The 27,072-nt window shown below is 52.2% G+C and overlaps 1 protein-coding gene across 3 annotated transcripts; it reads right to left on the bottom strand.

Annotated features, from left to right (window-relative positions):
- Positions 1–772: 772 nt before the first annotated feature.
- Positions 773–25,571, bottom strand: MNT (MAX network transcriptional repressor). Of its 3 annotated transcripts, none has more exons than XM_015881067.3 (6): positions 25,301–25,571; positions 18,233–18,785; positions 16,006–16,047; positions 15,208–15,319; positions 3,672–3,864; positions 773–2,213 (listed from the first exon to the last, which is right to left on the bottom strand). In XM_015881067.3, exons 1-6 carry the CDS (start codon positions 25,374–25,376, stop codon positions 1,498–1,500), a joined length of 1,692 nt encoding a protein of 563 aa, XP_015736553.1. In that variant the 5' UTR covers positions 25,377–25,571; the 3' UTR covers positions 773–1,497. The 3 variants fall into 3 exon arrangements, with proteins under 3 accessions (XP_015736553.1, XP_085377994.1, XP_085377995.1); XM_085521868.1 differs by having other exon boundaries at positions 18,233–18,782; positions 25,301–25,518; XM_085521869.1 differs by lacking the exon at positions 16,006–16,047 and having other exon boundaries at positions 25,301–25,536.
- Positions 25,572–27,072: the final 1,501 nt, after the last annotated feature.

The following is a 27,072-nucleotide window of genomic DNA, read 5'->3' as shown; positions in this document are numbered from 1 at the left end:
ACTAAATGTTGCTCAGAGCAGAATATGCAGACAGCAATAAAACACATCCAAAGCCAACTCCCCAGCAGGGACCAGCACACAGTCAGTACCTCCCACCTCGTGATTCAGTGGGAGTTTGTCATTAACTGCAACAAGATCTGACTTCACTACCAGAAGAGATGGAACAAGATTGTTACTTAAGATGTGGAGTTGCTTTGGTGCGTGTCCCACTGCAGTCTGTAAGACACACCATCAGGTGAGCACCATCAGTGCTCACACTGTTCTCCTACAAAAGACTACATTTTTTTCCCCCAAAAAGATAAGGTATAAAAACTGCTTGCACTTTGGAAGATAACACATGCACGTTTATCACTTCTCTAATCCTGTGACTTCCACACTAAAACGTGGTCTGTTCAGGAACAAACTAACAAAGAAAAGCAAACCATGCAGCAGATCAACTTGATTTCTATTGGTCTTCTTGCCCCAAGTTCCACTGTTATCAGGCCACATAAAAGCACTGTAAGTCGCCAGCACAAAGTATCTGCTTTTGCAAGAACAAAAAACAACCCAGAAAAATCTAAGGCGTGGGACTGGCACGAGGGATCCTGAAACAGTTCTGCAAAATCAATTATTGCATCAGCAAAACCAAACCAAACAATAAACCCCCCCCAAAGCATCCAAACAAAACACTGTCATCCATTAAAATAACAAAAAACAATACTCCTCTTTTTTTCCTTTTTGACATAGCTATAAAAACCAAGTCATTTATAAAACTGCAACAAATGAAGTCCGGTTGTGTATTCTTTTTCCTTTTATTAAACAGGACAGAGAACTTCCTTAAAATGCCATAACAAGTCACAGTGATTTTAGATGGTTTTTTGAAATGTAATATACTGATGGGAAATACCTCAAAAGTTCAATTTGCTTTTTTTTTGTCACTGTATGTGTACCCTGGTCCACCAAACCATCTAACTTTGAGTTTCTTGTTTAGAGAGGACACTGTGTCTTCTTCCTCCGAAACTGAATTTTGACTAATAATCCTGCAAAATAATCACCCTTACAAAAGGCCTTCTTCAAATGTTATATTTATATATATATGTATATACATATATATACACACACATACACACATATATATAAATATAGACTTTTATGATTTTGTTTTTCCCATTCTACGCAACATCTCAATAAAGAGATCAGCAGATTTATTCTACAAAGAAGCAACACATAAAAGGGGAAAATTAAAGTCTGAAGAACATCATAACCATATTTCACCAATTACACATAAAAGGAAAAAAAATCACCATGAACAACTGTCTTTGAAGTTTTCTCAGATTAACAAAACTCGAGCGCAGAGAGGCCCCCTCTGGCCATAGCCAGGCTGGCTGCTGGGTGGTCAGACTGGCCCACCCCCTGCCCTGCCGCTCTGCGCCTCCCTCCCGTGGAGTCAGACGTGGTTGGAATGTATGGAGTTTAGGAAAGGTTCCCAACAAAGACTTCACCTTCGGACGATTCTCTCTAGGCCAGCTTCAGTGTGCTCACTGGGAATGATGGCATGGTTACCATAGTTACTGGGTTTAGGACTGTCTGTCCAACTAACTGCGGGTGATGGACAACTTGGGTTCCTACGGCCGGTTTGGCCATCACCGCTTGCTGGCCAAGACTTGTGGTTCCATTCACTTGCTGGTGAGAGATCGTGTGAGCGATGTGGCTCACCACGGGCTGGCTGACGGCCATGGGCTGAGGGTAGATGGGCAGCTGCTGACCGAGGTGGGCCATGTGGTTGATGGTGGCTGGGTGCACAGTGATGTGGCCGATAGGCTGAGCAGCAGTGGTAAGTTGCACAGGGCTGGACGTGGAAGGTGCAATGTGAGCAATGTGCTTGGTCTGTGGACCCTGAATGACGTGGTTGACAGTCTGAATGACCGAAGCGTGGGTAGTGGCCGTGTGGGCAATAACAGTCGATTGCACTGTCGAAGCCGCCACGATGTGAGTCTGTGCTGGGACAATCGCCTGCGGCTGAACCAGTGCTTGTGTCTGGATGGAAGGCTGTGCGTGGGCTGGGGGTTGTTTCTGCTGGATAGACAGGTGCTGAGGCAAAACCGCCAGGTGATGGGAAGCAGTGTTTGAAGGGACGGCTTTCAGGAGCTCTGGGTGCTGGCGCTGGGCTAGTTTTGGTAATGAGTTTACAGGCCTGTCATCTTCCATGTCTTCATCCATGTTGTCTTCACCCTCTGGAAAAAGAATGAAATGAAGAAACTCCCATTAAAAAAAAAACAAAAAAACACAAAAAACCTGGGCTACCTGACCACTCCCGCAAGGCAGCACAAACAGCAAAGAGGACAGCAGGAGGAGTCACTGAGCTGAGTGAGAGCAGCACAGCACAGCACAGCACAGCAGGCTCCATTCAGCTCAGCTCAAAGTGCTCGCAAAAAACTGGGAGATCCCACTTGGCAGGCAACAGAAGCAACTTGAACTGAGGCAGACAGACAGAAGCTGGACTGAGAAGCACCCTCTGCACAGAGAGGAGAAGGATTTCTTTTCCTGGTAAGTTGTTCTATCAGCTGGAACTACTCCTGCTCCCAGAGCAGGAAGGAAACAGTGATGAAGAACTGTGGCAGCAAGTTTACTGGTCTGGCTCTGGAAAAAAAAGTCTCCATTGAGCCTACAAATTAATGAGGCAATGCTGACCTTAAGGAGATTAGGATCATCAGCAGGGCACTCTGCTCTGCCTGCTCTAACGCTAGGCACACAGTAGAGATTAAAAAACTCAGAAGATACAGAAGCAGATTACTAAGGAAGACACTTCCCTTTTGCAAGCCCCATGGTCAGTAGTAGCTTGAAGAGATCATTTTCAGCAGAGGCAGCTGGAGAAGTGAACAGCTTGATGCCTCAATTTACAAAGGCTCTCAACTCTCAGCTTCCACCAGCTTATGCTTGGAGATGGTCTGGAGCACGTTCAAAGGTGATGAGCCCAGTACAGGAATCTGAATGAACCAGAAAGCTCAGGTTTTCCCTTTCTGGGTTCCTGCTGTGCCATCTGCCTGGAGCACCACAAGCAAATGCCACTGCTATTATAAGGAACTGCTGCAAATAGTTGGGAACTGCTACAGCCTTCTGATCTCTGGAAAGTACAGTGCTGTCCATCCATGACTGCCTGTTCTTCCTGCTGCAGGTCACTGGTACCTCCTACCTCACAAAAACTTCTCACTGCAATAGCATGCTTGATTTTCATTAGCATTGCTTATCTTCACTGTGAATCTTTCTTGTGCAATGTACGAGATGTACACTCCTGCACCAATTCCTTCTTCTCTGTGTGGCTGAACACCTTCTTACCTCCGTGCACAAATACATTAGGACACTTACACACCAAACAGTTTTCATGAGCAGGGCTGTGTAGCTGTGCAGGAGGGAAACTACATTCTGAAAGCAAGGAACTTCATGCAAGATACCACCAGAACGAATGTGCAAACCTGCACCTTGTGTTTATGTAACATGGTTGATACATGATTTCCAGTGCACTTTGCACAAGTATATTATTAGGCCACCATCACCAACTACAAACCCTTGAAATCCTTTTACTTAATTCTGAATGCAAAGCAACTGTGACGGTCTAAATGAATATCCCCACCAGCCATCTCTACTACAATGGTGTACAATGATGGTTACAAGAAGAGAGAAATGGCGGGTACCTGACGCTGTGGAGGTAGATGCCTGGTCATCCTCTGGCTGAACTGTCTGTCGAACAATTCTGTCGATCTCCATGATGTCCATCCATTGGCTCAGCTCGTTCTTCAGTTCTGCCAGCCGCTGCTGGGTAGCGATCTTTTCCCTCGCCAGCCGCTCCATCTCATGCTCATATTCTTTTTCCTTTCTCTTTAAAGTCTAAAGGCAGAACAAAGGAAAGAAAAACAATCTAAGGAGGAAAAAAAAAACAAATGTAATCTATTCTAACCTGGTCATTGCCACATTCGTTGCCGGTTTTCTTTTATTATTAGTTATGCTGGGTTCAGGTATAGTTATCACTTCCAAGTTCACACAGGAAGAAAAGGAGCTGGTCATGAAAACCTATAGAGTTGCCTTGGCCAACTGCTTTCTGCTTTCTGAAGGAAAACTATTGAGTCTTCAAAACTGAAATGATTAACCAGGTCAGGTGTGAGTCACTTCAGCTCCAGGGGGAGCAGTGCAGAACTCCTTGGGAAAACTGCAGAACTTCACCATCAGCCGACAGTGACAGCGATTAGCACCAGTTCTGAACATCAGCCTGACCTCACCTGTCTCATGAAATGTAAAGGGAATTAAGGCTTACTGCCGACTGCTGGAGAGGTGCGAAGGAAGCACAATGGGTGCAGCTTTCTCCTTATCGCCAGGTGAGAGAATGTGCTTCTACTACATACATCTATTTCCAAGAGTGCTAAAGGAAAGCAAGCACGTACACAGATCAGTGCTCCTGCAGAGCAGCTAACTGCTGGCCCAGTGCTTGAGAAAGGTGAGAATCCCCACATCCTTGCAATGAGAAAGAAGCGCAGTGCAGAAAACTCGGCTCTTATGTGGGATGACAAAACCACAGACAAATTGAAGTACTTCAAAGACAAAGTGCAGAGGAACAGATAGCATCTTTTACTAAACCAACTAACAGCAGTTAGGAACAAATGACAAGCTTCTGGGACACAAACTCAAAAAGGTCTACACGTGATGACAGTGCATTTCTGTAAGCTCAAGTTGGTCAGCACATAAGCCAGGAAGAGACAGAAATCTGACACTTATAGGAAGTGATTGTTCCACACGTGTATGTGGTGATAAAGGCTCCTGGACATACTCATGGCTGAAGCCAGACCCTCACACTTGTTCCAAGGGCTGTTACAATGCAAAGCACAAGAATTTCTTACAACAGCAGTCGTATCACAACAGAACAACTCTATGCAAAAAAAACCCCAAACCAACCCACTGTCACAGTAGTTACATTTATCTTTAAAATAAGCAGCAATCATACTGTCTTTGGGATCTGCCAACAGAATTGGAACCTACAGGTGGAATGTGCAGAGGAGACCACCAGAACTACATCAAACAAAATTAGGAACAAAACTTCAATAAAGAAATTCATCCAAGTGGCCAACCACCTGTCTCTGCAGGTCTGGAATGCCACAAAGCAGAGGCACTTGCATCTGGGACAGCTGAGGGTCTACAGCTGCCATCTGAGCCACTGCTCCCACTGGGAGCAGCAGCAGTGGCTGTGCTGAGGGCTCTGATGAAGCCTCACCACCACGACAGGGACGAAGCTGCTGTGATACAGGATGCCCACCCTGTGGGCTCCAACCCTTACTCCTGAGCCCTGCCTCTGCTAGGGCTGTGCCCCTGCAGCAGGGCTGCATCCTGCAGCACAGGCTGGGGTTTGCTGTAGGGATGTTCTGCACAAAGCTGCCAGCTCTGCTAAAAAGGAGCTGATGATTTCACTCCCAACAGTTTGTGCAGTTTAACTCCTGCCTGAAATCCGGAGCAGAGTCCACGCAGGGCATGCAGGAACACTCTGCTGCAGGCGTGAGTATCTCTTTCATTTCCATTTCCCAGAAGGGAAGACAATTCTGAAAGTGACGGCTGTGCCCATGAGTGACTCAGCTGTGCACGCCAGCAGGGCTCCACGCACAGCACAGAGCAGCCCCAGGGAGAGCGCCTGCCTGGAAGCTGTGTTTGCCTTTGCTACGCATGGAATGGGATTTTCCTCCATTGCACGTAGCTCTCAGCTCCAGAGCAGCCCTTTCCCACACGGATTACTACAGTAAGCCCAACACAATCGCAGAGGAAGCCAAGAGCCACAGTACGAGCTGCAATGCGCTTTGTGCCCACTCTTCTCCCCAATTTGGAGCCGTTTCGTGGTCCTCGTATGCATCCCGCTGCCGCCGCTTGGTAAACAAACCAGAACCAAAGTGCTGTTGTCACCCCACCGCAGTGGTCATTTGTCACTGTAAAGAATTTTCCATTTTATAGCTGGCTGTAATTAAATTGCTTATTCTTATGTCAAGATCGAGAATAATGCTCCCACTACTTTCTCTATGCCTGCCTCAGGAATAATGCTAACCCTGTGCAGGAATCAGTGAGGTTTAAGAGGCCTTATTAAAAAGCTCCCCTTATAGGCATTACATTAGCAATTTAAAAACTCACTTTCAATTATGAGCTTTTCCAAAAGCATATTTCAGCTGTTGTGCTCTACTACACTGCATCCACTGATTAAAAATTCCCCATCAATGAGCAATCATGGAAGTGATTTGTAATTCTGAACCAGATTCCTTCGCTCTCTGCAGCCACTGGAGCGGATCTCGAGCTCATGGCTGTGGAAGCTCCCTGCGATGCTGCCCCAGTGCAGCACCCACACATGACACTGCCAAGTGTTGGTCAGCATGGGCTGCCCCATGACATTGACTGCTGTATGCAATGAATGGAGCTCAGACCTACGGGAAGGTTCTTTCTCACAAGGACTGCCCTGTTGCCACACACCTCTGTGCTGCGCTCACCTGGGGGCCTTTAGGGCTCTGCACTCATCATAGCAACCCCAGATATTCCTGCTTTAATCCTGCCATGTCTTCTATGAAGCTCTTTGGGTGCAAAAAGCAGCTTCTTTAAAACACAGCACCAAAGTGACTCCTTGGCCAACAAAGCACAGCCTGCAGCGACAGAGCAGAGCCCAAACACACCTGAACACCAGCACCCATCCCTGTATGTACAGGCAGAACAGCAGCAGCACAGCCAGAGCCACACGTGGAGCTGCAGAGCACCACGGCCCCAGTGTGGGGAGCAGCACCGAGCAGGACCAGGCCCCACAGCAGGGCACCATCCTGCTCCTTCTCCAAGAGCTCTCACTCTGCTCTTGGGAAAGCCCCAGCTGGTTGCCATGGGAACAAAATCCTCTGTTTCTATGGCAGCTGCAGCACTGGCTGGCTCTTACAGCTGTGGCCTTGCAGGCTGCAGTGTGCTCCATGGCTTCACCTGTACGGCACAGCGCTATGGTCCCAACGCTCCAGGACTGGTGGCACTGTGTTGTGCTCCACACAGAGCTCCAGGCCATTACCACGCGGATCCACCTGCTCTGGGCTGCACACAGCATCGCTCCTAAGGAACGTATGGTCTGCAGCTGCAGCAGCAATCCAGCACCTCTGAAAGCACTGACAGACACAGCACTCGTGTGACACCTCAGTTCATGCAAAAAATAACATCTGCATTCATGGCTATCAAGAGCCACTGTCTGCCTGCACCCTACAAGGAAGCCTGCTTGTGGAGGGAGGAGAGGAATGAGCTGCAGAATTTCAGGTTGCTTACCTCTGGTTTTGCATTATTTTCAGCCTCCTAAGATCTCAAAACTAATGCTTCCCACAAGCGCTGAGACCAGAATCAGACTTGGGAGATGAGCACTGCATGCTGCTCCACTCCCAGCCCCAGCCCCAGCCCCACACACAGCCCTGCCCTGCAGACACCTCCTGCCAGATGCAGCAGCCTGCAGCACAGTGCGCTCTGTCCCCAGACTGCAGGACCTGATGGGCCATTTGCCAGCAGCTCGTGGCCCAGCTTTTCCATTTGTTTAACCCCAGACAAGGAAGGCAGCCAACGAGCGGTTATATTCTAGGATGTGATTTCACCCTCACATGCATGCAGTGAGCACTGTGATTTCAGGAAATGAGCACGCTGTTTGCAGCAAGAGCTGCCTTGGCTTGTCTGCAAAGGACAAGAACTGTGCTGGCAAGGGGTCGGCTGCCCATGGCAGTTCTGTGCACCCTGCTCTGCTCTCTCCAGTTCACAGAACAGAGAAATATCCACACAGAAACACTTCACAGAACCAGAAATCTGTCTGGAGCAGAGAATCATGAGGAATGAGAAGACGCAGAGTTTGCACATTGTTAGCACTTAGGACTCCTGATAAAAAACACATTGGGCCACAACCTCTGGAACACAACTGTACTTGAAACAAGGCTATCAACAGGCCTGAAGGATCCAGCTCCTATAAGCACAGCTCAGAAGGAAGCACAGAGAGTTACTGGGGCAGAAGGCAGGGAGGATCCGAATCAGGAAGATAAAGAATAAATTCAGAGCTAGAACACAGAGCACAGACAGAGCCCAAGCAGAGGCAGGGCTGCTCCCAGCACCAACCACTAGGACTGTACTGGCCTCCACCAGTACCCTGCTCCTGGACAGAACTTTCACAGCTAAGAGAAATCCAGCATTAAAAAAAACACTGGAGTATTGTTTGCAATGACGAGGCGTTACATCTGGTTGTGGGTTTTGTATTTTTTTTTAATCATCTCTGTAATTCAGGAATTACAAGACATTTTCAATAATAATAATAGATACGGATTCCCAAAATACCTCGAAATGCTGTGATGACAGTTATTTAGAAGACTATCCAAAACAAACTGCTTTAATTTGGCCCTTGAGGCAAATGTATCTGTGGTATAACTCTAACGATAACCTGCAAGCTAAAACAAACAGCACTGCATTGCAGGTAGCGATTGTTACTGATGACAAACTCACTGCACTGGGGACTCTAAGCCTGTCTGAGCCTGTGCATGGACACACAGCTGGCAGCTCTGGGAGGCAGCATGCAGCCACACTGCAGCACAGCCACGTTCCTTAGGGATGGGAAGGGATCAGCGTGGGGACATGCGAGCGCTGCAACTACTTGCTGCAGGGCTCTGGTATTTTCTTGGAGGCATCCCACCAAGATGCTGTGAGACAAAGCAGGGGCTGCATGTGTCCTGAGGCAAATGCAAGGCAAGACGCTTCCAGGCCAAACCTTCAGGGCTCAGAACAGCCCTGGTGCTCTGCCCTGCTCCCCCACACCACTCCTCCCTCCCAGTTTCCCCACTGCGGTGTCCAGGCAGCTCCACCTCCAGCCTGCAGATCAGATCTGGGTCACTGGCAGATTTCTGTCCACCTCCTGCCCTTGGCACCACAGAGGGAGCAGGAGGAGGGCTCAGGGCAGCACACAGAGCCCAGGGGTTCATGCAAACAACTGCCTGTGCCTGCATAAGGCTACAAGCCAAATCCATGTGTGCAAATGGAAAACTGCTTTCATACGAGTGTTTGGGGCTGTGAGGATGGCCCTGGGCCAGGCACCCCTCGTGCTCCTGCACTCCTCACTGTTTCTCATCCTCCTGGCTGGAAAAGCCCCAGAAAACCTTGGTGCAGCAGAACAGCAGCCCACCCCAACCCTGCACACCACACTGCAAACTGACTGCTGTAAAACTGTGCCCTGATTTCCACATTCTCCAGCATATCTTTTATCAGCATTTCTATCACAGTGCTGTGACACCAACATGGCAAGAGGAGATTGGGCTGATACCAATTTCCGGCTGCTGTGTTATGGTTTTGAAATCCCCCTCATTTGCTGTTTCACAGTTGACAATGTCTGGTAAGACAGCTGCTGCCCGTGTGACTTCATGGCACTGCACAACATGGACCGAGCACACTAATTACCATTTTGTTCTAATCACTGGTGTGTAATTTTATTGGGTCACCAGCTACTTCACAACAATTTGGGGAGGATCAGCACATACCTCACCACCTGTAACAACAATGGGAACTCATGCTCTCCATCCACAAGCCACAGAGCTGCCAGCTGCCTCCATAAAAAGCAGAATCACAGAGAAAGCCAACAGTTACTTTGTTTGTGGACTTTCTGTGGCTTTATTTGAGGGTTTGGGCCTTATTTTGAAGGCAGGTGAGTTGTACAGCACTGCACATCAAACAAAGCCCTGCCATCAGGCTGTGATGCTGCTGCTCTCGCCACACCATGTGTGCTTCCTCTGCTCCCACCCTACTGACATCACACCACTGCCCCCGTGAGCACACACACCATCCCTTCCCGGCCCCGTTTTTGGTCTTACAACCTGGAATGCTTCACAAGGTGCTCCCCAGGCCTGCAGCCCCCACAGTGCTAGGACCCAACACGATACCACTGGGCCAAATCAACACTCCCACAGCTCCACAAGGAACAGGAACTGGACCTGTGCTCCCTGTGCAGGTGTGACACCCGCTGACTCCCGTGGCACAGCAGCCCCGTGCCCTAATTCTTACCTTTCACATTTTAATGCAGGCTCCAACCTGCTGTATTTTACTAAGCATCAGTTTTTAAGATCATATCTCTCACCTCTTTCTGAAATGTACAGATAATACCATACCCCTGTGGTGTGATTGTTGCTGGAATACACTATTGCAATGAAATTCAAGCTAATTAGACAAGATAGAATCAATTGATCGGGTCAGGCAAACAACATAAAGGAGCTCTGCTGCATGTGAGCACTGCTCACATGAGGGAGGCACTGATACTGCAGACTGACTCAGGCTCTTTCCGTCCGGATTCACAGATACATCTCTCTACTGGTTGCTGCCACTTGTTGGTTGGTTGTTTTTTGTTACTTCAACCAGAACCACCAGTTACGATCATATTTTCAAGGTGAGGAACTTAATGAGATTCAACACTGCAGTTTGGCTTTATGAATTTTGATCAGTACTCCAGCCTGCACTGTGTGCAGATGAGCTCTGGTTTTCATACAGGAGTAGAGACCACACTCTAGCACCGGATACATCAGTTCTGCCTGTGGCATGGCACCTCCCTGCATCAGTGTATTATTGGGTTTTGTTTAACAATGGACAGAAGCCATTTTCCTGCCTGGGATAATCACTTTATCCCTATTTCACACCCATGCCCACTGGTCTGAGCTGGCCAAATACCTCCTTCCCTTGGCACATTCAGCTATCTGCCCTTGTTTTAACTCCAGCCCAAAGCAGTTACACCTGACAAAGTGGAACGGCGCCCTGCCAGCAGACAGCTAAGGACACGGCGGGGATATGATGAGGAAGCCTGCCTTTGTAATCAGAAGAGGAAATTGGGCACCATTCCCTCAATGTGAGCAATGCAGCAATTTATTTGGGAATCCAAAGAGATGTCGATTACCTTGAGCCCAGTGCACTACCACTTCATTTCTTTTAGCCTGAACTCAGCTCCTGAGGAAGGCTTCACCTCTCTAACAGCACACACAGCTGCTATAGTACTTTACTCCCAGCAGTTGGACAAGGACAGATGTCCACTGTGAAGCTGGGTTTTGGTACCTCCTTTGGCTGGCGGGTCTGCACCTCAAGACAGCAAGGGGCTGCCACCTGGTCACACAGCACCTGTGTGACAGTGCCACTCATTTACACATCTTTTTAAGTGCACATAAACAGAAAACACTGGACTATTTTGCTACCAAAATTCCTGGTGATTACAGGGAAGACTGAGGCACACACCACGAGCTGAGGTCCCTGATGGTGTTAGTGGCTTTGCTGCAGCGCTGTTCGGTCAGTGGGTGCAGAGTATGGAATCATAGAATCATTGAATCACAAGGTTGGAAAGGACCTACAAGATCATTTAGTCCAACCATCGAATGTAAACTCCAGCTCATGAGGTAGGAAAAACCATACCCCTCCTGCCTCTATTCCTGGCAACAGACGACACAGCGGACATTATATAAATCCCCAATTCATTTTATAGCTATTTTCTATGCCTAATCCCACAAGCAGCAAATACAACTGCCAGGTGAGCTGTACGAACTTGTGAGCATTTCTTATGCACAACAAACGCTCCTCCGGCACAACTCAAGCCGTGTGCAGTTATCACAGCACCTTCCTCCCCCCAATACCTTTCCAAACACTGTACTGAGCAGTGCACAGCAGCATGGATCACAGCGTGTCCCACTCTGCAGACTTCAAAGGATCCTGCTCTTTGTCCCTCACAGGGTCTGGGCAGTTCTGACCAGTATTTTCTAAGCATGTTACTGTTCGATCAGCACTTGGCTCTGCTCTTAGTGAGAAGCTCTGCCAGCCAGGGCCTGCAGCAACCCTGGTCCATCAGCTGCAGCTCCACGCATTGTGAGCTGCTTGTTTTGGCTGTCCTGGCGTCACCCGGTGAGCTAATGGTCTGGATGTGGTGTCACACCAAATATGCAATGGGAAATAACCCCTGAAACTGGAAAGTGTACCATAGCGACAGGCACAGTCTGAGAACACAGAAGAGAAAACAGTCTTGCTTAAGGGCTTCAATTAGCTTTCAACTAAGATGATTACAACATTTCCTAGGGGGCAAGGAACCCTTCAAAGGGAATTAAATCAAAACACCCAGCTGTGCGGAGTTCTCGCCATGAACTGTCTGCAGCCCACTGCCCCGTGTTCCACTGCTCAGCACCAGCAGCACCTTCCCCAGCACTGCGGCACAGCTTCTGCTGCCTGGGTTGGTGCCAGACCCACCCTGCCCTGTACCAGGGCTGCCCAGCCCCGGGGCACTCAGGCACACCTTCCCCAGGCAGATCCCCACATTTCCCTCCCACTGCATTTCTCTGTGTAGCAGGAGACACCCAGGTTGCTGCCAGCATCCTGCAGGGCTGCCACTGAGTTCTGCAGGGAGGGCAGTGGGTGGCAACACATGCAGGGACTGAAGCACATGGCACTGAAACGCACAGGGGATGATTCCCTCACTCCACTGCCTGGAGCCAAATCGCCATTTAAAAGGATTATTAACTTCAACTTCCAGCTGCATTCAGCCTGATTTCCTTTGTGCAACAATGCGCTTAATTGCAGAGATTATTTATTTACTTTCTTAGAGCACAGGCCCGACTCTAAGGATAAATTAGAATGACAGTTCCACGGGAAGTTTGGAATTCAACTTTGTGACTTATCTGATTTGATGCAGATACAAATATTCAAATCCAGCCAAGGAGACAAGCAGCTCATTTGTGAGAAGTTCCAGCTGGAAGAGGGAAAAAGGATTTTGCAGGCAGAGCAGCTGCAGCAACCACTGCTGCCATGTCCCTTGTGGCAGAGCATCAGCCCAGCAGCACCTTGGGGCTGTGCACTGCACTTCTCCCATGCAAGTCTCGCTTGGTTGTTGTTTTGTTTTTTCTTTTCATAAGAAACTACTTTGCCGTGCTGAAAGAAGGAGTGTTACATTTTAGAGCTCTTCTGTACTCCCTCATTGTCTTTGCAAGGCAGAGGCACCCAGCAAGCAGAGAGCTGGAGCACACTGAGGTGCAGGCAGCCCTTTGAACAGCCCCGTGCTCCCACCTGCTGACCAGGATGAGCTCCACCAACACACTGCAGGCAGCACCTGCAAGGGGCTCATCCTGGACCCATCTACAGCCTGAACTCTGTGCACGTTATTTTGGTGAAATAGAATGGAGCTAAATCCAAGCCAAATTCAAAACAAAACAAACGCCATATATTTCTTTTCAAATCAGGAAATTCAGCAATTTGATTCTTTCAGGCCAACAGTCACAGCACTCACATCTGTTGCCCTCAGCAGAACCCTGCCGAGGGGAGCACGGCTCTGGGCACTCTGCCCCAGCCTGCACGGGGCGGCCGCCAGCATGGCCCTGACAGCAGTGCAGGCCGTGCCATGCCCAGAGGCACTGCGGGCAGCCAGCCAGGCCTCAGCTGTGCCACGTGCTCACTGCGCACGTGGCCGTGGATGCGGCCATGGAGCTCCGGCAGGAAGGAGGCTGTGCAGGGCTGGATGGGGTCACCGTGACCTTCACCACCACTGCTGCGCTCCGCCGCCCACCTCCCCTGTGTGGCCCTGACCCGGTTCTGCAGCTGGTCCCATCATGGCTGCAGCACGTTCACATGGCCCCAGATCCCACCCACCCAGAGCTGCCTGCTCGCACAGCCTCCAACTCAATGCATTTCCAAACGGCCAGTGCATTTCACAACTGGTTTAGTGAGGGGAGAAAGAGCTGGCCATCCCCACTGACATCCTCACAGAGAATTGCAAGCTGCCCTCCAGAAGCACAGAATACAAACTCTGTCAGAGAGCAGCACGCTGGCAGACAAACCAGCACTCACAGCAGCATTCATAGCAAGCAGTGCTGCTCAGGACACTGGGACTCTGGACTCAGCTCCTGGTGCACCAGCAGGTGATGTGATCACTGCATCCCCACCAATGCTAATGGAAACCCAGCTCCATACTGACACCAATCTGAAGCCCAATTAAATGCTTCAACTTCTGATGCCTTTTAGCCACAAGTGACCTTTTGAAGCAACATGTGTCTTTTTCACTTGCCCCTCCCTAGTAGCTGGGCACTGTTACAGTTTGTCTGGTTTCCAGGTCCCAACTAAAGGCTCTGCAAGGGATGTCACTGGTCAAGGCCACACAGGAGAGCTGAACTGATCTAATTCTGAAAGGTAAGAGCACGCAGTGCTGGCAAGGAACGTCCAGTTCCTCTGAACAGAAGAATAACGCAGTACTTGAGAGGCACAGAAATACAGAAAGAAACAGAGCGAAATTGACAACACGTGAAAAGCTCAGCGCTCTTTATCTCAGCCAAAACATATGAGGTCTATTGGCTCTCTTCACTTGCAAGACAGCGTTATGAATTTGGCTTCCATTTTCTATACAGATTTTACTTGTGCTACATGCTTTTGATATCACCACCACAGAGGACACTTCTTAAGGACCACTTTTGTGTTACAATTAACCACCACTTACAAATATCAGGTGTGCAAAACACCTCAGCATGAGAACAACTCAATTTGCAACTCAGTTGACAAAACTGTTGACAGTGCCAGGTATGACAACAACAAGCAAACAGTGATGCTTATTTTACTCAACCTGCAATCACCACAATACAATCTGATCTTTATTTTTTTTCCAGACTCTTCCTTGGTACCCCATCAACCTGGAGCTTCACGTTGCAACCCTAAATTCCAGCCTTCCCTACCTCAACATAAATGACCTACGCATCTTCTCATCAAAAAGTTGAGAAATTCAAGGCCTACACATCTTGGTTAAGCAAACAAAGACCTCCCAAAACATATGGATGAAAATTCCCCTTAGTCCAAAAAGCAGTCCTATATCATGCCTTTATTTAGGCAGCAGGTCCCTTTTTCAGACCATGTGGCTTATTTGCACTACAGTGAAAGCCACCTGAAGTTGATCACCATCACTGGTACAGATGGCTTACAGCAACCTAAGGAATATCTAGGGTAAGGAGGCTGCAAGAGGCCAGCTCTCCTAGACGATCTAGAAGGCCTGGAAATGTGAAGCTCAGAAGTGACGATATCCAAACGGGACTGACGAGGGTGGGTTCCTCTTTCCCTTTTCAATCCAGAGCAGAAGTTGTACTTGGTTTGAGCAAAGCCAGCACTGTTCCCTGTTCCAGCAGGCACAGTGCTGTGCAACGGCCACTAGCAGGGACCCGACCGCCACCGTACCTGGATGTATCGCAAGGCACTCCTTAGGACGCTGAGGTTTGAGGTCTTCTTGTCGTCTACGTTGGGGATGTTGCGTTTTAATGTCTCAAAGCATTCTTTCAAATGTGCACGTCTAAAGAAAACACAGGTGGTTTGTCAGCTTGTGTCAGCACACACCAGAAATCAATTTAACAGAGGGCTGAAGCTTAGTTTGAGCCTTAATCCAGCAAAGCACTTGCACATGTGCATAGCAGTCACTGGGACTACCTGCAAACTTCAAACCAAACCATACCACTCCAGCAGGCAGACTGGTTATACAGCTCCGATTCCAGCCCTACCTTGGTAGGAAATTGTGTAAATGACACATCACACCTCCCTGCACTCTTGGTTTCACTGTGTTTCTGATTTGGCTACTTGGGCTACAAGTGTCAGATCAGGAACCTCCACTCCGTACTCTCAGTGCATGCTGGGCTCTGCTCTTCGTTACTTTAATAAGTTACACCGTTATGCACGTGGGGATTTACTTTGCAGGATCAGGGCTTTGCAAGGTTATTGCAATGCAATTATGCAGATAAATAAAACGTACCAGGAAGCAAGAGATGCAGAATTGAGCCATAAGAAAGCAAAGCAATATTGCAAGGTTCGTTAAATGGAACTAAGAATTTTGTCCAAGTCATTTGTTAAAAAACAAAAAACAAGCCCAAGGCAAACAAATATTGACAGACTACAGGCCAAAAAAAAACAAAAACCAAACTGCGAAACAGAATTAAAATCGGGAAAAAAAGGAAAAAAAAAGCAAAACCCTGGCTTTCTACGCACCTGTTTTTCTCCAATTTATTATGTACTTCCCTGGTCCCAACCCTGTAACCCAAACAGAACAAAGATAAACTCAGTGTCAGGTTTAAAACTATTGCCATTCAGCCTGTACTTTCAGCAGTGTGTGCGTGTGTCTGGGACACAGAGGTAAATATGAGAGAACAGCATTGTTGAGGTATCGCTGGTTTGGAACTACTTGCACGTATATTTCTCCCTACACTGTATTGAGGTAAAATCCCTATTTCACACACACTAGTGATGGGATGAGCATTACCCACGCACTGCACGCTGGATCCAAGTACTAACAGCATGATGTGACCACGTAAGCAGCACAGGGCTGCTCCCAGCACAAGGACGGGACACCGGGTGTGCATGGTGTATTCACATCTGGCAGCCCAGGTTCTGACCCATTTCTGATCCACGCCTACACTCCAGCGGGGTGAGATTTATGCAGTCGCAAATTAAAGTTTACAGGACTTGGCAGACATACTTCAAACCTCTTTCATTTCTGCTGTGCCTGAAATAACACAGCCCAACATAAATATGGAGTGAAGTAATCCAGGAATCCTGCAGCCATTGCTCACGGGAAAGCCAGGGTCAGGCTCTGCTGGGGGGATCTGGGTTGTCTCCCCACCTCACAGACCACAGGAAAACTTTTAGGAAAAGCCAAATGAATTCTCGCAACCGTAAGTTTTCAGCTACAATGGCGATAAAGCAACAGGCACTGAATATCTTCCATACCAAGTGTGAAGAGGTCGACAACACACCAACAGTGAGGCGAGCACTGAAGGAGATGGGTAAATATTTAATAAACATTCAGGTGTTTAAAAATAAATATCTGACAGCCTTTTCCCACCAAACATTCACATGCTGGAAAAAGCATCCCTTCTGTTCTTACACCCACTGAACACAAGCAATGCACCCTGGACCCTGTGCCACCAAAACCTACCCTGGGCCCACCTGGCAGCCAGGAAAAGCCCACACACCTACACATCTATCTGCGGCAGAGTGAGCTCCCAGGATCACAGTCTACCTATGAGGAATTGTATCTGCTCTTTGCAAAGGTTTTCACCGTCACAAACTCTTATCTACACAATTTCCACTTATCTTCCAGAGTTCCCTCTATGCACACTGGGATCTCTGTGCCCCCGAGGACACCACAAACCCTGTCCTTGCCCACAGCATCGTCCACCTCCTGAGCTCAGCACTGCTCAGGGCAGTAGGGGACCCAATGCTCTGTGCTGCTCCCACACAGCGCCTTGGAGCCCAACACGGCTCCCACTGCCACCAGCTGCAGTATGGAGGCACAGAGCAGTACTGTGAGCCAGTAAGTAGCACCAGCAGCACATGGCCCCAGCACCTCTGCTTTGCTACCTTGCTGCAGGCTCCCATCAATGGTGCATGGCACCCTGAGACCCCATGGGTGGGCACAGTCGTTCTGGGACTCACAGAAACATCCATCAGTGCAGGAAGTGATGGAATGGTCAAGGGAGTGGTAACGTGGATGAAGGACTGAGCAGAGCCCTATCAGCTGTCCTGCAGAAAGGAGTAATGCAGGAGCATGGTAACAGGTGAGAGGCTGCTGCAAAGGCAAAGGGAACCTCTTGTTCTTGCAGTCCATAAGAAACAGCACAAGAAATAACACCAGGCTATGTACTGGGATACTGTACTCTGGATCCCCTAAGGAGCATCGGCCAACCCAAGTCCATAACAACGAGACAAACACTGACCAGAATTGGTCCAGCCAAGAGGCCCGTCCCAGGCAGGGACATATTCAGCAGCTGTGCATCCCCTCTGGCCCCAGATGCTCTGGATGACCTTAGTGCTAACAGTGAACAGCACCCACAGGGAGCCCTGTCCTGGGAGACAGAACTGCCCATAACTCAATGCTGCTTCCAGGCCCCAGACCTGCTGCATGATCCCCCTGAACACTGTACACAGGGATCTTCTGCCCAGACATAACACCAGGTGCTGCCTGGGGTCAGACAGCCAGTGTGGGACTTGCTTCCTTAACGCTGCTCTGACATGGAAAAACAAATCTGTATTCTGTGGTCAGGGGCAAAAAATGAAAAGCATCAAGCTGAGAAATCCTGCCATCAAAAAACAAAGCAACCCAGATGTCCAAACATCCACCGATCTGATAATTTTATCGGATCATTTCTGATCCGAAACTCAACCGAGCAGCAGCTGCTCAGGGTTGATGCAGCATTCAGGAACTGAACTCACTCACCCTCCCGGCCTCTTCTTCTGCTCGCTGGGTTTCACGTCCTCTGCCGGCGCCAGCTTCAGGGCACCGAGCGGCGGTGCCGGGTGCGGCACGGGCTGGGGCTGGATGGGCTGCGGGACAACGTGGTGCTGTGAGATGGCCAGGACGGGCGCCGTGTAGTGCTGCAGCTGCTTCGGGCTGCCCGCTGGCGGCGTGCCCGCCTTCCCGTCCGGCAGCAGCGCACCCGGCGGCCGCTGGATGACCGGGGCCACAGAGGACGGCTCCTTGGCGATGCCGGGAGTGCTCACGAGGGGCGGGTGGCGCTGAGCCAGCGGAGGGGACAGGGCGGCCTGGGCGGTGGGCTGCGGAGGGCTGGTAACCACCGGGATGGGGATGACGGAGATGGGGGCCGCCAGCGGCGGGGGTGGCTGAGGGGCCGGGGCGGGCGGCGAGATGGGCACCAGCAGCTCAGCCCGTGGCTCCTCCGGAGGGACGGCATGGTTGGCCCGCGGCACACTGGCCTTGCGCTGCTCCTGCTCACGCTCCAGGCGGAGCTTCTCGTGCTTCTCATCTTCTTCTGAAAGACAAACCAAAAGACAGTCATTAACTGGGCTCCCCTGTGTCTCCCACCCACAGCCCTTAGGAAGCCAGCAGGGCACCGTCTGCACTTCCAGAGGCCTTAGGACCAAAGCCAAGGTCACGCCGTGTCCAAAGCCCACACCAACCCCTCGCTCTGCATGGCCACCCCAGGTGCTGCTTTTGCTGCCAACGCTCTGCCACATGCAGCAGCCAGGGCAAACACAGTGGCTGAGGGGCTGCAGCCATCCCAGACAGGGTTAAGCAGCTCTGTTTGGTGCTGCCAAATCCCAACCCAACTGGATTCACACTGACCTCACACTGCTGCTGTTACTTTACTCAAGCTCCAAAAACTCACCCTTATGTACATGTGTTCCTGTATGTTTTTAGAACACCAGACAAATTAAAAGCAATCTATGTGGCCCAACTAGCAAAATAAACCTCATTAAACTTGATCCGGGTCTCCGGCCCTAATCATGTGAACATGGCACCAATTACATTTATTTACCCAAGTTCCATGGCGCCAGGGGCACCGGCACCCAGACACGGCCTCCAACAAACAGCTCCAACGCTGCCCAAGGAGCTCACTGGGTGCTGCTCCAGGCACTGCACAGAGCTGCAAGAACAGCACAGCCACAGCCACTTCAAGCTGGGACCTCCTTACAGCAATACAGAAATGCTTTGGGAAAAGCCATGATGGCACAGGCTGAGCAAGGAGCAGTATAGCCCAGGGAGGCACAGAAACCCCCAGCACTGCTCCAGGGCTGTGACATCCCAACGTACACTTCTCCATCCCTGCAGCACTGCACAGGAGCTGCAGGACAGCCTGGAGCTGCCCTGGTGCTGCTAGTAATGCAGAGCAGTAGTGAAACTCCTACCACACATCATTCCCATTCACTGAGCAACTTGAGAGCACAGCAAAGTAAGGTTACACGCGTGCACTGCTGATCAGAAATATGTATGTAAATGTCCCTGTGAAACAGGTGCAGCCCTCAGGCTGCTGACAAGCTGCCAGTGAGGCCTTTGGTGCTTCAAATATTGATCTCCTTTGAGCTGGAGGGTTTATTTCAATAGCTTTAGCCAAAACCTGACACCGCTGCCTTCTGTGTCCGACTTCACTGGCAACAAGGCAGTGGGCCACTAGCCCCTCCTCGGAGGGATCAGGGTGCCTGTCAGCAGTCTGTGTCCAGGACACAAACACTGTGCAAGCTGTGGCAATCTCTGCCTGCTGCTCCCTTTGCAAACAAGGTGAAGACACCGTCACAAAGACCCTCCAAGCTCTTTATTTTCTCATAGGAACTAAGTTCCCAGCTTTCCATCATAGGGCTGAACAGAGCAATGAAGCGCTGCAAGGCTCCCACCCACTCACACCTCTGTGAGTGGAGCTGCAGCCTTCAGCCTCACCACCCGCAAGTAATGTGGGTGAGAGCAACACCAGCAGCAATGGGAGGACACAGCCAATCTTGTCACAGAAAAGCACAGAAACAGGGTCAGCAATCCTTGCATAGCTGATGCTATTCTGGGGCCGAGCAGTCCAGGAATACACAGTGCCAGGGACTCTTAACTTCATTACCTAATAATCTGCCGGGTTTAGAATTATCTCCTCCCTCTGCCAGCCCAGTGAGCACCTCCCACCCACAGCAGGACTCAGGGTGACAGAAGAGGTGCAGGGGCTGGCAGCTGTCAGGGTACAGCAGCTCATACCTGTGGCATTCTGCCACACGAGCACTCCTCTAAAGGGATTTTAATGCCATCTTTAATGCTCCTATTTTGCACTGGGGACATAATCAATATTTGTAATTTATCAGCGGCAGCGCCTCTGCAAAATCAAGCAGCTTCCCTGAGTCTGCTCAGAGATGGTCAGATGTTCTTAGAGCACCTTACCACCACCAACAGCTGAGTGCAGGCAGAGCCACAATGCTGACTGTCACCGATTCCTTTAGGAGGGGCCCAAATGTCCTTTGGGCTCCTGACTATCTCTGCCATCAGCTGCAGATGCTCTGCACTTCTAACAGTGAATGCTCCCAGTTAAGCTTCTATGAGGCAGAGTTGCTGTCTGGACCTCAAAGCAGTGGCAGAAGTCAGGATGAAAAGCTCATAGACCGTGCTGAGAAGGGTCAAGAACAGACCCGAGTCCAGCTGCCCAGCAGTGCCCGTCCCACTGTTTGCCAGGCAGTGCTCCAGCTCAGCTGCAGCGCACACCTCGGGGGGGACAGCAGCACATCATTGCTGAAAGGGCTTCTGTGGGGGCCTCCCCGGCCAAGCAGGGGATGGGCAGCAGAGAGCAGGGGAGACGGAGAGCTCTGGTTCCCCATCACGACATGGAATAGCAAGAAGCCTCCGATTGCTCATTATCAAATAAACGAGGCGCTGCTTCCTCATTCCTGCACATAGCAGAGGCTGCTCTGGGCTGCACTTGCAAGGGGGAGGCCGTGCACAGCACAGGGAAAGCGCAGTCTGAATCAGGGCTGAGTCATCCGAATGTTGCTGACATAAGAGGATCCGGCAGGAACAGCCGCGGTGCTTCCCGGTGCCTGGAAACCAGCCGGAGTGCCGGCACGGCGCGAGCCCCATCTGCACGCCTCGATCTGCACGTGACGTCAGCAGCGCCCGCACAGCACTGCCCGGCTCTGATGGCAGCACACAGCACACAGCACTGCCCGGCTCTGATGGCAGCACACTGCACTGCCCGGCTCTGATGGCAGCACACAGCACACAGCACTGCCCGGCTCTGATGGCAGCACACAGCAGTGCCCGGCTCTGATGGCAGCACACAGCACACAGCACTGCCCGGCTCTGATGGCAGCACACAGCACTGCCCGGCTCTGCCGGCAGCACACAGCACTGCCCGGCTCTGATGGCAGCACACAGCACTGCCCGGCTCTGATGGCAGCACACAGCACTGCCCGGCTCTGATGGCAGCACACAGCACACAGCACTGCCCGGCTCTGATGGCAGCACACAGCACTGCCCGGCTCTGATGGCAGCACACAGCACACAGCACTGCCCGGCTCTGATGGCAGCACACAGCACACAGCACTGCCCGGCTCTGATGGCAGCACACAGCACTGCCCGGCTCTGATGGCAGCACACAGCACTGCCCAGCTCTGCTGCCCTCCGCACCCCCTCACGAGCCCCAAACCATCCCCAGTCCCACCAACTGCTGCTCACCGGGAACCCAGCCCGGCTGTCAGCCCGTGCCACGGTGCCCCGCCGTCCTAACACAGACACTGCGTCCGTATAGAAAGGGAAAGCCGTATGTTAGGAGTGCAGTGGGGACAAAGGATGGGAAACGCTTTCCGATGGGGTCCCAGGGCTGCCGGCACAACGCTGGAAGCACTGAGCCGCCCTCCTGCCCTCTGTGTCCCAGTATTAAACACCTCCAGGCCCCCCCCCATGCTGAGTCGCCTCACTGATGTCATGCACACTTCCCACACCTTCTCTGCAGGTGTCACCATTCACTGTGAACAACAACAATTCGAGTCTCCATTTTCTCAGCCAGATGACTATGACACATTTATGTCCTATCAGCAAGAACAAAGCAAAACCAGCCTTCATGTAAACCGTGCCTCTGTAGCACCAACCAACACTGACATCAGTGGGATGGGCCGATCTGCAGCCCCCAGAAACCACAGTGACCCCAGCATTCAAACCTGAGACAAACCAGAGTATCAATGAGATGCCCCTGTTGCCTGGTGAGAGGCGTAAGGCCACGAACGCACTGTGCTCCTGCCATGGGGATCCCTCCCCTCCAATAAAGCCATGGAGAAACATGGGAGGGTTGGGAAGGTGTCAAGAAACCTCACAGTTTGCATTCTAAGCCTCCAACAAGAAGCAACCATCCCTAAATAACACAGATGATTCTCAAAGCAACTGTTCACACCTCCGTGGACAACTGATATCATGCTTAAGTTTGTTATTCCCATGCTTAATCGAAACCCACTCAGTCTCAGTGGGTCCACACAGCTGCACTTCAGTTACATCTCTTAGATGAGACAAGAAAGAAATGAGGTACTTAGCAGGGGAAAAGAAAATGGATCAGGACTGCCAGAAAACCAATCCCACCTCGGCCACCAGGGCCCATGGTGCCCTCCCACCGGCTGCACGGAGCTCCATGGACAGCTCTGCACCAACTGAGGCTGCTCCGCCATCTGCAGAGCTTCACTTGGGTGTGCGGTCACTGGGCTCTGCTGATGCAAGGTGCTGCCTTTGGGCTTTTCTGCCAGGCACAAGCACTTTTAAGAAGCAGTAAGTCATGTATTCTGATCAGCAGTTCTTTTCAAGCTTAACAGTTTTCGTGGTCAAAGCAAGACATGGCAGTGAGGGCAGCCACAACCCAGTCCCATCTTCTACAGGGCACACAAAAGAAACTGTGAAGAACCACTGCCTCCCCTCCCAAGCCTGGGATGGCACCAGAGTCTGCAGCAACAGAACAGCGGCATGCTTCCAGAGTGCCAGGCAGGAAAGAGTGGGAAACGCAGGTTCTTGAGAGGAAACAGAGCCCACGTGCCTGCTGTGCCCACAGAGCAGAGCGCTGGGACCTGACTTAAGCCTTACAGGTGTGAGTGGAGTGCTGAGCAAGGAGCTGGGCAGAACACTGCTGGCACTGCACCAACTGCAGCCAAAGCAGATATGGGCTGGGTGACTTTGTGCCACACACTGAGCCATGGCAGAACCAGACCCCTGCGTTAATCACAGGGTCTTGATAGTCTGAAGCTCATGTAACATTTCTGGGTTCCCATGAGCAGGACAGTGCACTGCTGGGCTTTTATGCCAGGGCTGTGCAGCTGTTGTGATGGGATGCTCACACCCACCAGCTCTCTTTGGTGCAATGAAGGGAAATAGAAAACTACCCTTCAAAATCCTATTTCCATAACTGAGAAAAGTTGAACAATATCTGCTCGCCAGTCAAGATCCATGTGTGCAGAAGTCAGAAGTCTTCACCCATCACCCCTCAGCAGTACCAGCACTATTACCCACACCAGCTCTGTGCCTGCACAGCTGTCCCTGCAGCTGCAGTGCCACAGTTCCTCAGGGCTGACTTTCCTCCAGGTTCCATGCCTGGTCTCCCCTATGGAGGAGCCAAAGCTGACCACGTCCTCCCACAGGTTACAACATCGCCACAGCTCTGCCCATCTCCATAACCAAACTCTGAACCTACAGCATCTCCCATGGGCACTAAACACACCATCCTCATCCAAAATGCACAGCATGATCTAGATTTGCGTGGCTCACTGCAAACGGATGAGAGGTTATCCCATACCTCAGCCAGGCCTGCAGCCGTGCTGGGCCTGCAGGGTGCTCCTGCAACGTGACCACAGCAGTGTGCATGGTCAGCAGAACCAGGGCATGCTTTGTGCTGCACTGGGAAAAGTGAGAGTATTTGGTGCTGCACAAACACTCGGGGATTGGTCTGGAGACGTCATGAATTACCCAGTGCTCTGCAGATGCATGAGGCAACCCAGGACTTGCCCACAGCCACTATGGCACTGCTGCCATCCCCACAGCACCAGCAACCAGGGGAGCAGCCTCTGAACTTCAAGCACAGCCCATGCTGCAAATCAGACAGCAACCCAGGCACAGGGAGCAGTGAAGAAGAGAAAGACACCCCTGAGTGCATGAGTGCATGTTTCAGCATCTCTAAGGGCTGTTTTGGGCCGCACCAATGGGAATGCCCCAAGCACACACGGCAAAGGACATCCCACCCAGCCCAGTGTGTGCCACCAGCAGTGACACGGGATGGGACACAAACCCTGTGCACTGCTGGATCACTGCCCGTGCTGCGAAGTTTGATGCAAACAAAAGGTTTATCAACACAGGCAGGAGCAAAGCAGAGAGCACAGCAGAGGAATATATGTATATATGGGGAAAATAATTAGAAAACAAGTATTAGTTGCTTGTGGCTATATTTTCTAGCGCATATAGTGCTTTTCTTCGATTATACAATGTTAACCTCAATTCGGAAGCACAAGACACCCTCTAATTCTCGTCCATCGTCTCTGGAGTTTACAAATAACACAGACAAAGGAGCTCTGGATCTGTGTGTGTGTGTGTGTGTGTGTGTGCACGGCATTAGAGCGGGGCCGCCGGCGGCGCGGTGACAACGCACCAACGGCCTTTCTGCCGCATCGCCCCGCGCCGATGATGAGTCACGGCCGAACAAAGCGCGGCTCCTGCTCGGGGGGCACCCGGGGGGTGAAGCTGCGGCCGCCCCGCCCGAACGGCCGCGTTGCGTTGGGCCGCGTTGCGCTGGGGCGGGGCGGCCGCCGCTCCCCGCGGGAAACCGGGGCGTGGCGCGGCACCGCGCACGTGGAAGGAGGGCGGGGCCGATCACGTCACCCACCCCGCCCCTCCCACCGGGGCGCGCCGCCGCGCTCCCTGCGTGTCCTCGCGCGGCGGGGCGGGGGCGGCCCCGCGTTCCCCCCCGCGCCCCCCGTGCCCCCCACCCACGTCCTCGTTCCGCGCCGCTCCGACCCTCGCCCGCCCGGCCCCCCCCGCCGTCGCCGTCGCTCTCACCACGTGCGCTCTGCTGCTGCTGCTGCGCCTGCCACTCGAGGAAGCGGGCCGCCTCCAGCAGCGTCTCGATGCTCATGGCGCGGGGCCCCCCGGCTGCCGCCCGCCGCCTCTCCCGCCCGCGCCGCCCCGCCCCGCGGCTCGTCCCGACGGCGGCGGCGGCGGCGGCAGCAGGAGCAGCAGCAGCGCTGGCGACAAGATGGCGGGCGGCAACAGAAACACAACAGGCGGGCGCTGGCGCGGCCCCGCTACTACGCGGCGGACGGAGCGAAAACGCGGCGCGGAGCGGGGCCCCGAGCGGACGGGGCGGGAGGAGCGAGGCGGGGCGGGACGGGGCGGAGCGGGGCGGGGCGGGGGCGGGCGGAGCGCCCCGTTGGCCGCTCGGGGCGGGGGCCGGCGTGGGCGAGCGCCGAGGCCGGGGCGCGGCGCCGGCGGCCCCGAGGAAGGCGCCGCTCCGGGCCGGGCTCCGCGCCGCGCTTTGCGGGCCGCCCTCCCCCCGCAGTGCGCTGGCGGCGCCGCGCGAGCTGTCAGCGCCGTGCGGGCCAATGGGCGCGGAGGACAACAAGGCATGGAGCACCTCCACATGGGCGCCCCGCGCCGCCGCCGCCCGCCTTAAAGGCGCCGCGTTGCGCCGGGCGGGGCCGGGACCCCGCGGGAGGGAAGGAAAAGCGAAAGGAGCGGGCGGGGGCTGCGGGCGCGGTGCGGCACTGCGAGCACGTGGCTGCAAGTCCCGCTCGCGTTCCTAAGGCCGCGTGGGTTCGCCTCAGCGTGCCCTACGGTTAAGAATGTACCATCGTTCGTTAGACGCGTTCGCGATGGAATCGGCTGCAGAGCGTGAAACCCGCGGCTGTAGGAAACCTGGTGGGAGCGGACTCGGGGATGTCCAGAGGACTCTCGCAAACCCCGCGGCTCTGGGGCTCGTTGCAGTCGCTTTCTATAAGGAGAAGCTCGGTCAGGGCCAGCCCCGGCACCGCGCTCCTCCCGCCGCCGCGCGAGCCGCGTCCCGGCCGGGGGGGTGTCAGCCCTGAGCCCTTCCGGGGGAACCGCCGGGATGGGGGGGAACGTGGGGAGACACAGCGAGTAGTGCCCGCTCTGCCGTGGTACCGGTAAGGAGACAGCCCAGAGCACTGATTGCGGGCACCGCTGGGGTCTGTCGGCCTTCATGGGACCCTTTTCTCAGCACCTTACAAACCTCAACTGAACTTTGCCACCACGTTGGGTCTTTCCATATCAAGTATCTTGTATCTGCTTGTCACTGACTTCATTTTGGAGCTGGGAAAAAGTACCGAAGTGAAAGAAAATAAAATGAATCAGCAAACACAATGGAAGGGATGGGATAGGAAAACCATCATTTGCAGAAGATATTTTTCCTTCTATGTAAAGAACTTTGATTTACCAACCCAAGGCTGTCCTGCAGGATGCTAAGAGAGCAAAGCTCAGTGTGGGAATCCCTGATGATGCTCCTGGAGCTGTGGGTCGCCTCTCCCAGGTGAACTTATGGTGCCTAACAGCCCTTGGACACCCCATTGCTGTGAGCACTGACAGCTGCGGTGCTGGCCGAGCTCACCTGGTGCAGCTGGAGGGATGTGTGCTGCACAGCTCAGTCCTCCGTTCTGCTCCAGTCACCCCACAGCTCCTGCAATGAATGGAGCTGTATCTGCAGACAACCCTCTGTCCCCCAGCCCAGCTCAGAGCACAGCTGCAGTGCTGTGACCTTACACCAGTACGGTCATACGATCGTAGAGTCATTAAGGTTGGAAAAGACATCTAAGATC

The sequence above is a fragment of the Coturnix japonica genome, chromosome 22 (genome assembly GCF_054131305.1).
Source record: "Coturnix japonica strain WE chromosome 22, WE-NBRP24, whole genome shotgun sequence".
Lineage (NCBI taxonomy): Eukaryota > Metazoa > Chordata > Aves > Galliformes > Phasianidae > Coturnix > Coturnix japonica.
This window is presented reverse-complemented; position numbering and strand designations above follow the sequence as displayed.